The sequence below is a fragment of the Schistocerca piceifrons genome, chromosome 1 (genome assembly GCF_021461385.2).
Source record: "Schistocerca piceifrons isolate TAMUIC-IGC-003096 chromosome 1, iqSchPice1.1, whole genome shotgun sequence".
Taxonomy (NCBI): domain Eukaryota; kingdom Metazoa; phylum Arthropoda; class Insecta; order Orthoptera; family Acrididae; genus Schistocerca; species Schistocerca piceifrons.
The window spans coordinates 21,171,901-21,190,682 of NC_060138.1; the positions used below are offsets into that span (position 1 = coordinate 21,171,901).

At 39.7% G+C, this 18,782-nt stretch overlaps 1 protein-coding gene across 2 annotated transcripts in view; it reads right to left on the bottom strand.

The window, feature by feature from the left end:
• LOC124784850 (tight junction protein ZO-1) overlaps positions 1–18,782 on the bottom strand; it is a 484,431-nt gene that overhangs the window by 162,174 nt on the left and 303,475 nt on the right. For both annotated transcript variants that reach the window (XM_047254134.1, XM_047254133.1), the window contains exon 13: positions 8,254–8,428. In XM_047254134.1, the coding sequence (XP_047110090.1) occupies positions 8,254–8,428 (175 nt within the window). The remainder of the gene's footprint in view (positions 1–8,253; positions 8,429–18,782) is intronic.

The window sequence follows — 18,782 nt, forward strand, 5'->3', positions numbered from 1 at the left end:
TGTCCTGGTTTAAATACCAAACTCCTCCGCAGTGTCTCACAAAATGAGGATGTGTGACACTGTTGACGGTGATCCATCGATCGGATGGCGACTTTAAGCTTGGCGGCCTCCTTGGTGGTATTTGCAAGGAATGGGCTGTATGGCAGTACTGGGTTTCACCCTCTCCCTTCTCTCATCATCATCATCATCATCATCATCATCACACAACACAAACATCATACTATGCACACATGCACACACGCGCGCGCACGCACACACACACGCACACACACACACACACACACACACACACACGCACACGCACACGTGCACACACACACGCACACGTGCACACACACACACACACACACACACACACACACACGCACACACACGCACACACACACTACACACATGCAGTACTACAAATATTGTAATAGAAGATGTTGCAAATAAATGAACAAAAAATTACAGTAGTGTAGACCTTTTAGAGTCTGTAGGGGTAAGTAATCAAAAGGCTTCCGTAAATAATCTGCAACAAGTATTTAGGCATAATGAACTTGTGCCACATTATTGCATGCAACATAGATATATTTTGAGTGTTGGCTGTAAAAAAGTATGATATCTGTCTTCAGTGCAATCTTTTTACTGCTATGGAAGAATACTCTTTTCTTTATGACCAGAAAATTTTGTTTCCTTGCAACTTTCTGACTACGTATGGGACAAACGCTGAGCTGCAGTACAGTTCAGAGCCCAACTTGCACTGACTAGGTATGTCAGTTCTAGGGTCAGAGGAAGGCAATGGCATAACATCTCCGATAGGACTATGCCTAGGAAAACAATGTAATATTCGAACTGATCTTCAGGTTTGATTACAGTTTTAGCAATTCTTTTTCTTTTTTTTAATAATATAATTAAGAGTATAAGTGCACTAATGATTCATTCAACATTTGGGAGCAACACATCTTCTTTACATCACTGCTCTACTTACTTTCTATGCCACTTATTTTTCTATGATAACCTAAAACAGGTTTCTGCTACTTAACAACAGATAGCTGAAGCTTAGTAGAAGTATTAAGTCACTTATGAAAAACCTGGTTTTTACTTGTAATTTACTTGAAAAATAACATGGAAAATGCTTAAAAGGTTGTCAACAGGTGCTGTGTGAGCGTAGTCTACTGCAGCAACACGGTACCTCAAAGAGAAGAAATATTACCATTATAGCCACAATAGCAGCGGCCGGTGACTAAATGCAGCTATTTGCGAGCTATAAGTGATTTAATGTGTGGTCACAGTGTTAAAAAAAAACTTACTTTAACGGAAAGAAAGCTGACTTATGTGACCATAAAATATACAACTCTTAAGGCTCAGACAAAGTAAATTAGGAACAATGTGTATGTTGTTGAAGATGTAAACTTCCATAAGAATTTGTATTACAGGTCATGGACCATTTTATAAAAATAATTCGATCACAGGAAGGTCGACATTGACAGGAAAGGAAATAGAACCATAAGCAAAAAGTCAAATGATTCAGAAGAAACATATTTCAAAGTGTGCCTACAAAAGACAGGCAGTCAGAAAATGGGATAATCTGATCTAATACAATGAAAGAGGATGTCTGTTTATCTTTGCACAAAGTGGCTTTTATGGCTTTTCCTCAAGGTTCAAGATATGAATCTTCCCACTCAATGACAACACATTAAATGAAACAATGGAAAATCCATAATAGATTAATTGAATTAATAAAATAAAATATATGTCAATAAAATAAACTACAAAGTCTCCGTCATAAATAAATGTGAAAAGGAGATGATAGGAAACAAGTTGCAGCATTAAGAAAAACAAAGAGAAAACCTATGCATCAACAAATACCTGAAATTAAAAACAATTAAGGGAGACAGCACTGAATATAGAACAAAAGATGAGAAATGGACAGTATATAACAAAAGAAAGACAGAATGCAGGCACATGAGGAAGAATATTTAAAACAACAGTCTGTTCAAAATTATTTTAGGATTAACAGCTACAAAGGAAGTGGCAGGATGAAGCTCACGAGGAAGGCATGGCACACACTCAGCCAATCCCAAGAGCCCTGTTGTATAGCCGCAGTAACCATCTCCAGTTGCCAGACCTTCACCCCAACACTGCAACACTTCCTGCTTGCATTACATGGCTTATTGACGTGAGGGATTGTTGGTTACCCAGGGAGATTTTGTTTATTTTCTTTTCTTAATATTTTGCCTGTGATCACTGTGCGTCATGTGGTGACACTGAACAATGTCAGAAGGAAGTTTGCCAAATGTTATTCCACTGAAAAACTCAACATTGCTGTCTCAGCCAGGGCCAAAATATCGTACAAAGTGATAAATTTAAGGAGGTGGAGCTTATGGATCTCATCTCTCTTCAGAAACCATAGTTCCCCACAAGGCAAAAACTTAAGGGCATACAGTAAATAGGCTATCACCTCGTTACTGCCATTTTGACCCAAAAGAATTTGTAGGTCCCAAATTAATGGCTACATTGCCAGCAACAATTTTTAAAAAGTACAGTCTTTGGTTGAGACACTCATCAATGAGGCTGTCAGATGACACTAAAAAAGAGGGGGCATGGGGGGAGGGGGGACAAGCATCATTTAATAAAGATAGTTACAGTGTCAGTCAAATATGTGTAACAGCGATGAGAGAAATGTCAGAAAAGTTTTTCCATTCTCACACAAAAAAGATGCACAGGCAGATTTCTCTCTTGCAGCAATCGAAAGTCAGGATGGAATAATGATAATATTATGAAAAGAATAGATGCTGCTCAGCAGCAATCTATCCTTTTCATAATATTATCATTAGTCTTTCTTCCAAATTGATAAGTGTCCTCACTTTGACTAACAGGCACAATTCTTTGTTATGTTACAAATAAGCAGAAAGTCTGACTAGAAGACATTGTAATAAGATAATTATACACCCAGCAATGTGTTTCTCTCATTAAAACCAAATGTGCAACAGCTGCACTTTTAAAATGTGAGCACAGCAGAATGTGTCACATTTAACTCAAATTATTCTGTGGATATCTCCAACAAAGTTGCAAGTTGGAGCACGTGAAAATATGATGCATTCATAAGATTTTGTTCATAAATGTGTTCAGCTAAATTTGATTACAAAAAAGCTTCCTGCATGTCAAAAGTTCAGTAATGTCCTCAGAAAATGCATTTTTGTGAACTTTCAGTATTTCACCTTAACATATTGGAGCCCTCGCAGAAGACATCAATCCCATTTCCATCTATGTGCACCGAATGCTTTATGGCTCCGGGTGAGTTGAAGGAGATGTAAGACTCTGTGTGTTTTCTGTGAGGGATGTGGCAACTCAGCTCCACAGTATCACATGTTCCTGCCAATGTTTCAGTCCAAAATTGTTTTTGAGCGCACTATAGTACAACAGTAATGCAGGATGAGGGAAAATTGGGACAGTAAAAATTGCAAATGAAGTTTTTGGGAAAGAAATTGAAAAGAGGACACAGTTGAAGCAGATTAACATAATATTAAGAAGATTAACATTTGAATATTTAGAGATACTCATATGTTATTGTGGTACTAGATGTCATTTATAGCATTCTACAACAGTAATAATAGGGAATACTTGTTACTACTTCATTCACTATGTCCTGATACAAATCATCCTGTGTGTTTCTGTTTCTATGAGTAGTTTATTCTCTAGTAAAGTTCTGGCACAATGTAATAAAATTTCGGAGTAAAGGGAACCATTCACCGAATAGCAGAACCATGGAATCATCAAAAGGCACACACAAAAGAGAATGAAAACTTGCTAGTTTTCTGAACAAATCCTCTGATGAGCCAGAGCACTACCTGGCACAATGTGTGTGTGTGTGTGTGTGTGTGTGTGTGTGTGTGTGTGTGTGTGTGTGTGTACTCTATTGCATCATAGGATTTATACTGAAAGCTTTCGTGTGTGGCTGTCAATGACTCCCCATTAATGCTATTTGATGAGTGGTCTCCTTTACTCCAAAATTACCTATCACTTAGGATAGTAATGAATATTCAAATGATTTTATGGACTTCTCAAATTCAGCTGGTTACACAGAATATAACAGAAAAATGTTCTTTGTTATACGCCTCAGGCACAACTTTGACTCTGTTGGCTTGAATCTCTTAAAGTACCTTCCTGTAACATATTGAGTAGGTCAACACTTTTCGGAGATTATAGAAAGTGCACACTGCTATATCTTCTTGCCAGCACTCAGTCCATTCCTATATTTAAGGCAGTGATCTTCTTACACACAGATAAACTGGATCAGCTGTGATGTACAGCTCGAAAAGAGTTTCGGTGTTTTTTTTAGCTTTCTCTTTGCTGTATCTACCACAGTCAGCTGGAATGAATGATTCCATTCTTTTTGCAAATTGTGCAGGTTAGACAGGTGACAGATAGTCTTTCACCACACCTAGTGTCAAGTTACTTAGAGCTTCCCAGGTCGAGATGCGGCTGTTGTCTTCTACCTACTACCACTGCTTTCTGCCCTACCACTGTATGAATCTCCATTCATGTGCAGCACTGTATATTTTCTTTTTGGTGGATTTGCTTTGTATGTGCAGCAAGATATCACACACGAGTGCGCCCTGAAGCAACTACTTGAAATACTTTACCATAGTCAGAAGTGTTCTTTCAGAGCAGTTTCTACGACAACCAGGAGGACTGAATAACTGATAATCAAACAGTCTACTGGTTTTTCATATCTAGACTTTGTGTTTCCAGATGTCTGCCTTCTTCTGTTTTTGCTTATGAATGTCACCAGTTTCCTCTTATACAGTACATACTAACAAACATACTACATCGGTTCTCTCAACACAGTTGTTTGTAAAGGGGTGATGTGCAATGCCTCATCTCCAGTACACAAAGCGAGGTACCACTAATGTGACTATCTTATTTCCAACAATTATTCACAACAGCTTATAATGCATGTTCTACTTGAACATATACATACACATACTACAAACCACTGTGAAGTGTACAGCAGAGTGTACCTAAACATCGTACAACACAGTAGGGTTTCTTCCCATTCCAACTGTGCGTGGAGTGCAAGAAGAATGACTGCTTAAATGTTCTTGTGCATGTTGTAATCAGTCTCCCATTCCAACTGTGCGTGGAGTGCAGCAAGAATGACTGCTTAAACTTTCTTGTGCATGCTGTAATCAGTCTCTTTTGTCTTCACAGGCCCTATGGGAGTCATTTGTAGGAGGTGGATATAGGAGGTAGTGCCCTGCAAGCTCATGTGTAGTCTGCAGAGAGCAGATGTACACTTTGAAAATGTCGACAGAAGTTGCCAAAGATGATCAAAGTCACCTCACATAATAACACGAGTGAGTAACCACTTCTCAATGAATGTGCAGCTCTCACAATCACGTGGATATCAATCACACGCTCGAATGCAGACTATGAGTTTTCAGTGTGGACATGTGCAATGTGGTTTCCTTACCACCGTAATTACACACAATTTATTTGAATGATGAACAATGAGTATAGTTAAAAATTATCATTCATTATTCGTGAACAACAAATAAAAATATTTCCTGAAATAATATACATTTACATGAATAAAAAAATTTATTTGTCATCTGTGAATAAAAAGTGTTGCGAATAATAGATTAATTTGAAATTCTATAACCCTAACTGCTCCATTTCGTTGTCATTTATTAAAGAAATATACATATTGTTGCTTTTAAATTAGTTTTCAGAACAATGCTTTTTTCAAAGATCTCATCATAAAGTTTTGAAAAGTAATATTATTAGATAAATAAAAAAATCTATTCACCAAACAATAGTGGGAGAAAACAAGTATAAAAGTCAAGGAAATGTGCAAACTTCCAGGGAAAGTGACTCCTCCTCCTGGCAGAAAGATTGAAAGGGAAGGAAGGAGGACGATGGAACTGACTGACGAGGTTTAGGAAATGGCCTTAATTTACCTTTTTCTTTTTCTTTGTTCTCAGCATTTCTTCTCAGCAAATATTCCTTTCAGTCTTTTATATCTTTTTTTCTATGCTGTCTATTTATGACTGCCCCCCCCCCCCCCCCCACCTCTACCATACAATTTGCACTCAGCTTTCTGCTCTTAGTAATGCTTGCACAATGTTTTATCAGTAATCTCTATTTTGTCTATTACCTTATCTTCCATCTTTAAGCTCTCAGATGCTCCCCATCCACAAAGAAAGTATGGTGACACTCTACGTTATTTTTTATCCATAAAGAAATTTGTTTGAATGCTCTACTTATTTGAATAATTATGTAGACAGAAATTTACTCGAATAATGCCTATTTCTGCTTGCCAATAAATATAGGATGGAATAATGACAATATTACGAAAGGTTCTGGTTTGGAATTACGAATTATTAAAGAATAAAGGAGATGACTCACTGAAAGGTAGAAGCGCTGCATCAACGATAGGTATGCGAACAAAAGATACAGAGCTTTGCTAGCTTTCAGAATGAACTTCCTTTTTCAAGCTCGTAGGAAAAACATGCACACAAACATACAAATACACACTCTGACTCATATGCACACACCTGTCTCACTACATTGTGCTCAGTTGACTACCAGCTCTTAACAGGCCCATAGTGAGTGTACTAGGGTGAGGTGAGGGACGGACTGAGGGGGAAGCAGGGAGGAGGTTGGGGGAAAGCATTAGATGTTCATGAGAGAGTGGGGAGCCATCTGTGGGCTAGCTGGGGATGCAGGTAGTGGGGGCAGGTGGCAGACAGCTGGGCACACGATTTCACAGACTAAGGCACAAGATAGCAGCACATAGCTCCCATCTGGGCAGCTCAAAAAAGCTGGTAGTGATGGGGAGGATCCAAATTGCACAGGTTGTGAAGTAGTCACTGAAATCTCACATATTGTACTTTGCTGCAAGTTGTGTCACTGGGTGGTCCCACCTTGTTTTTGGCAACACACATCTGCCCTCGCATCCATCCCAAAACCAACCACAAAGAAGCACTCCCCTTGTCACCCAATACAACCTGGCTTTGCTCATCTATCATCATGCCCTAAAATGAGCCACATCCTACCCCAGATACTTTCATCCCTCCCAAAGTGGTGCTCCACCGTCCACCCAACCTCCCCAACATCCTAGACCATTCCTATGCCACTCCCACCCACAATCCCCTACCACAGGGATCATACCCTTGTGGAAGGCCCAGATGCAAGACCTGTCTGATCCACCCACCCAACACCAGCTACTCCAGTCCCTTCACAGGCTTATTCTACCCATTCAGAGGCCAGGCCACCTGTCAAAGCAGTCATTTTATATACCAACTCTGCTGCAACAACTACACTGTGTTTTACATTGGTATGTCAATCGACCATCTGTCAACTATAATGAATGGCCACCACAAAACTGTTGCCAAAAACAAGGTGAACTACCCAGTGGCAGAACCTGCAGCAGAGCACAACATGTGAGTTTTCAATGGGTGCTACACAACCCTTGCCATCTGTATCCTCCACAACACAACCACCAGCTATTCCGAGCTATGCAGATGGGAATGTCCCCCCCCCCCCCACGCCTCACCAAATGGTGTGTGTGTGTGTGTGTGTGTGTGTGTGTGTGTGTGTGTGTGTGTGTGTACCATCCCCTGTCCCAGTACCTCTGCCAAATTCGTGTCGGGTACTTTTGTGCTTCTATCTCATGCCCTAGACTGTGAAATCACGTGCCCAGCTGTCTGTCATCTGCCCTCTCTACCTACATCCATAACTAGTCCACAGATGGCTCCCACTCCCCCATGAGCTGCTAGATGCTTTCCCCCAATTTCCTCCCTGCCTCCATCTCTCTTCACCCTTCAACCCAACCCACCTCACCCTAGTACACTCGCTCACCTTATGCCGCCTTAGGCCGTGAAAGAGCTGGCAGTCAACTGAGCACAATGTAGGAAGGCAGGTGTGTGCATATGAGTGTGTTTGTGTGTATGTTTATCCTACAAGCTTGAAAGAGAAACTTCGTTCTGAAAGCCAGCAAAGCTCTGTACTTTTTGAAACTTCCTGGCAGATTAAAACTGTGTGACGAACTGAGACTCGAACTTGGGACCTTTGCCTTTCACAGGCAAGTGCTCTACCATGTAACAATGTAACACACGGTAAAATTTTTACCAATGCATCAGCAAGTCTATCTATGTAGGCCAATCATGAATATATGACATTAATTTTGAGATTAGGTAACCAATTACATCTCACAGAAATGGTAATATATCCAATATGAAAACTGGAAAAGTTAATTTTGTTTACCTTGCTCTCACTCATCCATACAGGTGAGTTTTGCTGCTTTTCAATCAGTTCTCGAACTTTCCGGTACCATGAGTCGGGACTTGTCAGAGTTACACTGCACGTGAATGTATGTCCCCAAACCTTCTCCAGTTTTTGACATTGTTCAAACAACTTTTTACTGCTTTTATGTGCTGCCCTGTGTAAAGAATGTAAGTACCCATTAATAACATTATACATGGCAGTATGCACTATGACATTATTTGTGTAATTATTACAAAGATGCTAATTACTTATACTTTCATATCACACATCAACTAAATGAGAACATAAATGCTGATATCCTTTGTGAAAGTGGCCAGGTTCAGTAAGTGAAGTATGTTTTGGAGTATTCTGTTTCTTTATTTCAATATTTCCTTGAAGGTCTAGGAGACACAAGAAGTATGCCATTGAAGTAACTTAGTACTGACAAGGGAACCTCCCCATCGCACCCCGCTCAGATTTAGTTATAACTTGGCACAGTGGATAGGCCTTGATAAACTGAACACAGATCAATTTAGAAAACAGGAAGAAGTTGTGTGGAACTGTGAAAAAATAAGCAAAATATACAAACTGAGTAGTCCATGGGCTACATAGGCAACATCAAGGAAAAGGTGAGGTCAGAAGTGCCGTGGTCCCGTGGTAGCGTTAGCAGCTGCAGAAGGAGAGGTCCTTGGTTCAAGTCTTCCTACGACTGAAAATTTTACTTTCTTTATTTTTGCATAGTTATTATCTGTCCGCTCGTTCATTGACGTCTCTGTTCACTGTAATAAGTTTAGTGTCTCTGTTTTGCGACCGCATCGCAAAACCGTGCGATTAGTAGACGAAAGGACGTGCCTCTTCAATCGGAACCGAAAACATTTTATTGCAAGGTCATAGGTCAACCAATTCCTCCACGGAAAACACATCTGATATATTCTATACGACACTGGTGACGGCATGTGCGTCACATGACAGGAATATGTTGTCAACCCACCTAACTTGTACACTTGGCGAATGGGTAAAAAGATTCTTCTACCTTGCCCAATTTAGGTTTTCTTGTGGATGTGATAATCACTCCCAAAAAAGTGATGAAAACATAAGAGTTTGTCACATAAACTGAAAATAAAAAATTAAAGTTTTAACTCGATGGAAGATTTGAACCAAGGACCTTTTGTTCCGCAGCTGCTCACGTTACCACGAGACCACGGAGCTCCCGCAGTCCCTGTGTCCGTGATGTTGCCTATCTACCCATGAACTGCTCAGTTTGTATATTTTGCTTATTTTTTTCGTAGTTCCACTCAACTTCTTTCTGTTTTCTCAATTGATCTGTTTTCAGTTTTTCAAGGCCTATCCACTGTGCCAACTTATAACTAAATCTGAGGGGGGTGCGATGGGGAGGTTCCCTTGTGAGCTGAAAAACTGCAAAAACTTGACAGTTTTCTGGATCCATAAAAGAGAGGGTACACTTACATATAATTTGGGATTTTTTTAGAAGTGAATCAAGAGCACAAAAGACCAGCAGGAAAATATAGTGAATGTACTGTTATGCATAAGCCAGAGGAATCTTCTCAGATTACAGTGTTGCGAACAGTGAGATGTACTTGTAAATCCTACATTCCCGTAACCCTCCTGGCCTCAACCTTCATTAGTCACTGTCCTCACCCATCCAGCCCCCTCCCTGTTCCCATTCCAGCACTACACAGCCATCATTTCACCGCCACACCCAGTCTTTTAATTTCTGTTCTTTTTATTTCTCCCCTTCCACTACTTACACCCCCCCCCCCCCCCCCCACCCCGTACCTTCTCTTCTGCCCTCTGTTTAAACTGCAGCACTTCACTGACCGCCACTCCCACGATACTATCCCTCCCCCTCAGGAGTTAGCTACTCTTTTTACTATTAAGCTACTTTCAGCCCTCACAAGGCAAGTCACCTTGAAAACTTTGAGAGGGAAGCTGAATCACTTTTGGATTGTATGTTTCATGATATGATATTATTACAAGCTCGCCATGCAAAAAGATAATCATATTATACATGAATGCACAAATCTGGATCCATATATTACTAATCAGAGAAAAGCCAGATCTTAGGAAGATTCTACCTGGTTTCAGTAAAAGGAACATTATAAGCGAATCGTATAATTTATTTCAACTATCAAATATAACATCCGCTGCACTACTGAAATATGGTGTCTAGGAACTATAATGAAAGCAGTCAGGCTGCATTATATTAATTGGGGCTTATTCATTTTGTAGGAAGGGCAACCTTTATGTGGGACATAATTACCTCCCCCCTCTGCCCCCCAACAAGTGTGGTACTTTAATATACAGCAGAAGTTTTCACTATACAGACAGCATACAGCAGTGAGTAGTTGAATTTACTCAACTCGTTGTTTGTAATTAAATTCGTCAAATATTTTTATAGCATAGTTTTTGATTAGATAGAAAGTGATCCATGTGGCATGCATAACTACACCAATAACAAATGGGGATTCAACATAAAGTGTAATTACAGCCTTTCAGTTACTCTCTCGCTATTGTTCTGCTACATCAATACTTGCTCATTAGCTGTTTCTGCAATTGATGCATTAAATATCTTTGTAAACTGTCAAACCCTTTCAGGCCACTTCCCATGAAACAGAAAGGAATCAGAAAGTGCACTTTATAACAACTCCTGAACTTCATTAGCTTTCAATAAATATAAATTTGACCACAATGATAAGCTAACCAGTTAATTTTGGAGTCCTGTACAGAGGAGTAGTGAGGTGAGGTGAGGTGACCTCGGGCCTCTGGAAAAACTGCCAAAGCTGGACCCCCACTCCCACTCCTGTGAAACTACCTTCCTGCAATTTTTACTTCAGACATCTAGCAAATTTTATTATATAGTTAGTAAGTTTAATAAAAAATAAGCACTATTGAAAAATGTTACTTAAATGTAATTATTGCACACAACAAATTAAATGTGTCATTTTAGTAAATAAATTATAAATTGTATAAACTTGTAAAAAAACTGAAAGTATAACAAAAGCTATACATTTTTGTTTGTGGCAGGTGCTGTACATTGGTTTTAGTATGATGTATAACAAAAAATAGTTTTTATGTGTTCCTCATAAATTATTAATAGTCCATAAATGATTAACTGAAAATAAAATACAAAGGACTATTATTATTGAGGAAATATTCCTTTGCAGGAACTGTGTTTTTACTGTTGTTTTACTTCGCTTTTCCTCACTACGAGTCAAGCAAACTCAGCAATTATGTCGTGTTTAATAGCTCAAGCAGGGCAGCCAATGACAACACGCAGAGCACATGTTTATCTGGAGGACCAAGTAAACCTTCCAGCTTTTCAAGTTTGCTTCCTTCACAGTCACATCTCATTTCCTTCTTCAATTGGCAAAAATAGGAATATGTCAGATACCTTCGGTTAAGTAATATACCCGTTCCAGCAACTGTTCTTCAACCTTTGAGACATCACAATATTGTAACGAAATAGCAGCGAGAACTCAACTGCCGAACACGTGCGAGCTGCATAAGTAAGCGGCTGTGTGAACTGAGGACACTGTTGCCACATGAACTATGTTAGCAATAGTTTGGTAGAAGTCATTTCTCTAAGACAATACTAGAATGACATGACGTTGGACAAATGACACTGTGACAACAGTGTGTGGTTACAGCGACAGGCTGAGGGAAAGGCTGCATCTCATCAGCAGAAGACAGCAACAGGAGGAGCACGAGAGCTCACATACCATTCCTGGTTAATGCTTGAACCTGACTTCTTCTTCTTCTTCTTCTTTATGATCAATTTTTTGCACCCCCTCTATGCCTGTGCCCCTGACAGGGACCTAGCTCCAACTTTTAGGTACAGCCATGGTCCTATTAACAGCATTACACGTTAAAATATTCCATTTTAAACACATTGATGATGTCAAATTTTTGTTGTAATGTAATTATACTTGTTCCATGTTATCGGGGGGAAATGTTACAATAATGTGTATGAACTTTTGCAACAAATGTGTAGTTTGTTTCTCATTCAAATTTGGAACAAGAGGTTTGCTCACAAGCAAAATTCAATGCAGCTCATTTGCTTTCTCATTGAACTTGGCACCTCCAGGCTCAAATACCTAAATTTACTGGCTGATCACTATGGTACTTACTTTATGTCCACAGTACCCATCCAGTTGCATGAATAACAACAGCTACAATTTTATTTACGTAAGTAACTTTCTTCACATGTCAACAAAAATGAACTGTTGCATGGGGAGCAAGCAAGAGACCTCCACGTGAGCAGTCACTTCTTTTGCCTTCGAATGCATCTTCAAGTTCCTTGATCACTGCTGGTGCTCCCTAGGCAACTAATTGGTCCCTTCCAATTAGGCCAACTCTCGCAGAAGGTGATTTAAAGATAATTCCAACGGCGATTACGAAATTAACAACAATATGAAACCCTATACAAATTGCACTGTTCAGAGCCAACCTGGAAACGTGCTCAGAATATGTCAACTGAATGTTGAGGGACTGTCCAGAAATAAGGGCGAAATACTATCTAAAATATTGAGAGAGAATAGGGCGGATGTCTTAGCACTGCAAGAGACTCATACTGAAGATGACAACGCTCTGTGGAAGCAAGGGCGCATCCCAGGCTATAAATTAGTGTCCCAAATTAACCACCCTCAATATGGAGTTGCCAGCTTTGTCCGCAACAATTTAAAGGGTGTCTCAGTTATTCTTGAGGAGAAATCAGACAAAGAAAATGTGATGGTAGTGGTGATTCAGATTGGAAATCTAAAAATAGCAAATATCTACAAACCACCGAATAGCACTTGGCGCAAACAACTCCCAGTGCTAGAACATCCTGCAATATATGTAGGTGATTTTAACAGCCATAGTTATAAGTGGGGCTATGCCGAAGAGGATGAAAATGGTAGAAGTCGGGCAGAATGGATGGAAGCAAACAACTTAAAGTTCCATTATGATGCAAAGGGAAAAGGCACATTCAGGTCTGGAAGATGCGGTACAGAGAGCACACTTGACCTCTGCCTGTCAACTATGGATCCTTCGGAGAGCAGTAGCGGAACTATCATCAGAAAGGTCCTACATGACTTTCCCAGAAGCCAACATCGTCCCATTCTCATCTCCTACGGGCTACACATTCCCCCAGTGCGGTCTGCTCCTGTATCCCACTGGAATTTTCAAAAAGAAGATTGGGATAAATTTTCTAAATTGCTGGACGAGTCAATAACACAGGTCCCTGCACTTCCAAAATCATACTCAATGTTTTTAGAGATTGTGATAGCTACTGCCAAAAAGAGCATACCCAGAGGATGCCAGAAAGAATACATTCCTGGCTGGAATAAAGAGATCAACCAGCTGTTTAACCAATTCAAGGAAAGTGGAGACCAAGAAACAGCTACGAACCTTATGAATTCCTTAAATGAACAAAGGAGAGAAAAATGGCATAAAGAAACAAGGGACCTCGATTTCACGCACTCCAGTAGAAAAGCATGGACGCTGATTCACAAACTTGGAGAAGACCCTTCCCACAGCAAAGAAAACTCAACATTCTCATGTGACTCAATCGCGTCACTTAGTGAGAGTTTCCAAGGTCCCAACAGATAAAGCAAATCTTCGGCAAGTAAAGAGAGAGCATACGGAAGTCAAGAAATCTCTGCAACATAACCCAGAATTCTCTTCTCCATTTACAATCACTGAACTGGAGACAGCCCTGAGCATATGAAATGTAGAAAAGCTGCAGGTGCAGATGGGCTTTATGCTGAATATTTGGTGCACAGGGGATGGTAACGTGAAATTGGCTAGTTTGCCTTTTTAACGAAATTCTTCGTACAGCAACATTACCCAAAAAATTTAAAAGAGCAAAAATTATCACTGTCAAAAAGCCAAGGAAAGAGGGAACAGCTGCAGAACACTTCCGCCCAATATCTCTACTTATCTGTGCTTACAAGCTATTGGAAAGAATGATTCTAAACCGAATCCAAGATCAAATTAATGCTATGATACCACCTGATCAAGCTGGATTCAGACCTTATAGAAGCTGCTGTGAACAAGTACTCTCCTTGACTACTCACATAGAATCTGGATACCAAAAGAAACTTAAAACTGGAGTAGTGTTCATTGACCTGTCAGCAGCTTATGACACGGTGTGGCGCGAGGGCCTATTATTGAAATTTTTGAGAGCAATACCTTGAAAAATTCTAGGCAATTTCTTAAGTAACATGTTAAGCAATAGGCGGTTTAAAGTACATCAAGGAGAAGAGAAAAACAGATGGAATGTACTCAATAACGGATTACCTCAGGGCAGTGTTCTTGCTCCAATGTTATTCAACTTCTACACAGCTGACCTGCCGAATTTGGCCCGCCAAAAATTTCAATACGCAGATGTCCTGGCAATTTCATATCAGAGTGAAGACCTTTCTGAATGTGAAGAACACCTAATGAACAGCCTTACTAAACTTTATGAGTATTTTGAGACATGGCGACTGAGACCAAATGTTTCTAAAACCGAGGTAAGCCTGTTCCACCTTTCTAATCGCCTTTCATCAGCAAAGATCAGTCCACAGTTCGGCCCTCTTGGCACAGTCAGATACAATGAAAGCCCAAAATATCTGGGAGTTACTCTGGACAGAACTTTAGCATACAAAAAACACCTTTCCAACTTGGCCAAGAAGATACAAACATGAGAGAACCTTGTGAGAAAGCTGGCAGGCAGTACATGGGGAGCAACCACATCAGTTATCCGACAAGCATCCCTTGCACTGGTATACTCTGCAGCAGAATACTGTGCACCAATTTGGCTCTGAAGCACCCAAATAGCAAAAGTCCATGTCCAACTGAACTCGATTATGAGAGTAATTAGTGGTACAGTCTGGTCTACACTTACTTGCTGGCTACCAGTGCTTTCAAACATCTGTCCACCAGACCTCCGTCGAAAGGCTGCTCTTTACAACCTCTGTCAGCAAGTTTCTGAAAACAACTCGATCCCTCTTCATGACGATTAGCTATCACTGCCCAGGAAACGCCTCAAATCTAGAAGACCAGCATATGAAATGGGAGTCCAAATGCTATCCACAGGATTCAACCAGGATGCAGAGTGGAAACGTGATTGGCAAGCTACAAGAACCCGAAACCACGAACTTGTAGACAATCCAACAGTTCCAGTTCCAGGCTTCCACCAACCAAGGGAGGTGTGGGTGCAGTTAAACAGATATCGGACCGAAGAGGGTAGGTGCAAATACAACATGCACAAGTGGGGCTTTTCAAGTGACAGTGGGTGTGACTGTGGTGACACCCAAACAATGAGCCACATTGTGAATGAATGTCCAATCAGACACTTCCCTGGTGACATTGAGAAGCTCCATCGAACATCCCACGAGGCACTCTGCTGAATCGAGTCCATCAACATCCGAGTGTAGTCTGAGCAGTTTTAAAACTTGTGTACTGTATATAATTTCACATGTTCATTTTTATATATATTTCTTTGTTTTACTAAATGTCTATTACTGTAATTGATGCATAAAATAATAAAAAAATATAACTGTTGCATCAGTGGACCTTTTCAGACAGAACTATCCCTTGGGCAGTTATAACAACAGCTAAAATAACAAGAACTTCCAGAATTATTTGTAAAGTTAGCATATAATTGTTTAAGTAGCACAATCCAATGAGAGGAATGGCAGTTCTATCATTATGTCTAACTGGAAATGCACTTACCCTCACAAATGGACTGTTGGTATGTAATAAACAATGGCACAAACTGGAGACACTACAGCATATTTACACATCTTATTAAAAAAATTAAAGGCTTTGCATTTTAAAAGGAAAGAAAACTATGTATAATTAGAGTGAAATCATGCAAAGCACTAACATGAAAACTTTTCTAACAATTAAGACATCTGAAATGGAGACACATCAGTCTGAATCATACACATTGCTCTGAAACAACGTAGAGATCAGTCTAATTGTAATGTCTCAACACTCCAACAGTACAGAGTCACATTATTGTTTTGGTGGATGCTGAGAGGGCACAGAATAATCCTAGCTGGAAAACCAACACCCCAGCACATACACAATTTAATTAAAAAGTACAAGTGACATCCATAAAGGAATGAACACAATTAATAATGGAATTTAACCTGAGTGGAAAACACGGTTATAGTTGCTGACACCGATTACCAAGTTATACGAGACAGAAGTTCAAATGCTCGACTTGTATTCCAGAGGCTGTGGAGTTACTCTCTGTTCAACCGTTCCCTATTTTTTGAGGCTGCCCTAAATCAAACCAGCTGTATGGTCAGGTGGTTTTTTGAAGACACTACTGCTGGTTCCTTCCTCCCTCCTACTCCACATGACCTGAAAATTTGTTTCCAGTAACTGTAACTTTTCACTCTCCCTTTGATGATTCACTTCTTAACCTGGGAAATACTCTGTACCCAGGGCATGCTAAATACATGTGACTCAATTTATCCAGGAGTTACTACACAAACTGTGGATATCAGGTGAATATACACTGATATTAATATAACACATTTAAATTATGCAAGGTACATGCTAGGATTAATATTTTTGTAGTGAATGAAAATTATGCGTCAGGCAGGAACTCGAGCCCAGAACCTGTGCCTTGGGCAGAATATGCACAGCTTTTTCTGCTCATCTCACAGACCGATCCAACATTTCAAGTCACAGCTTGTTTCTGCCCGACTGGTCAAAGTTCCACATAAGATAGGTCTCCTACTCTGCTAGTAACTAGCATTTCTCAGAGAAGGGCAAGGGGTCATTGAGAATTCTACATTATTCACCAAATCCCTAGTTTCTTAATACCATCAACTAGCTCTCTACATATCTCAAGGGAAATTTGTCATTTGGTGATTTCATTAATATTTTCCAGTCTTGAGTGTCAAGGTCTCTCATGGAGCCAAAGGTCTCTCTAATGGGAGTCCATTCCAGCCACACCAAATACTGCTCCTCTGTTTTCCTGGCAGCTAATGTTTAATGTCCCTACAGGATTATTGCCTGTGTACAAGATCAATCACTTCTAAGTTTGGGCTTTTCCAAGTGATTTGTGTTCATCACGTGTATAAGACTAAAATACAATTTATTAGCTTCCGATATTTTTCCATAATACTCAAAAAAGATATGGACAACTGCAAAATCTTGATTTTCTACTCGTTTGCTGACCTTGTACACTGAATCAGTCAGGAATGGCTCCACGTTACAGGTGATGCCTTTGTTGTCATCTTTAATTTGACAATCGGTTTAATGCAACTCTCAATGGTAGTCCATCCTGTGCAAACCTCTTCATCTGTACATAACTACCACAACCTATGTCCTTTTGAACATGCTTACTGTATTCATCTCTGGCCTTCCACTACAATTTTCTTACTTTTTACTTTACTTTACTTTACACATAGCAAGGGCCTTATCGACCGTAAGCCTGCTCTACAAGCCTCTTCCACTTCTGCCTGTCCGATGCGCTGTTTGTCCAGTTGCTGTTGCTGTTCATCCTAGGTGTCCTCCCGAATGTTATCCTGCCATCCGATTCTGGGTCTCCCTCTTCCTCTCGTTCCATCTATTGTTCTGCTGAATGTCATTCTAGGTAGTCTGTTCCCTGTCATTCTTGCTGTATGGCCTGCCCAATTCAACCTTCTCCTCTTGAGCACTTCGATGATGTTACGGTGTTTGTACAGCCCTCTTAATTCTTCATTTCTTCTTATTCTCCATTCCATGTTATTTTCATCCTATACAGGTCCAAAAATTTTCCCTAGAACTTTTTTTTCAAATATTAACAGTTTTTCTTCATCTTGCTTTCTAAATATTAGTGTTTCACATCCATATAACATCACAGGTATAACGGTCGATTGATATAAGTGGATTTTGAAGTTACTGCTACTGATCTTTTTCTTAGAATTTTGATGAAACTATAAAGTGTCTTGTTTGCTGTTGATAAACGATCATCTATTTCTATATCTGTTCTGTTGTTTTCTACAACACCAAACTGATATCTCAGAATATGTGCTATCGACCGATTCCATCTTGTGATAAATTTATGCCACAAACTTCTTTTCTCTCCAATTTTGTTGAGTACTTCCTCCAATAGTTATGTGATCTATTTGTCTAATCTTCAGCATTCATCTGTAGGAACATATTTCCAACGTTTCTATTCTTTTCTCATGTGAACCGCTTATTGTCCATGTTTCAGTTCGATACAAGGCTACACTACAGACAAACACCTTCTAAGAAGAATTCCTAATACTTAATTTTTTAAGGATTTAATCTTGCTTTCAACTGTTACAATTTTATTTTACAACTGTAATTTCAGCATTACGCTATTTTAAAGCATAAGATTTTGACATAAAGGCAAAATAAAACTCTAACAGCTGAAAGAAAGATGAAATCCTTTCAATACATTTAGAGAATCAGTCTAGAAGAAAATAACCAACTTAGTTTAACATTTGATGTTAGCCAATTCGTCCTTTCTGAAATGTTTTTCCTGCTATCGCCACTCGGCATCAAATATCACCTCT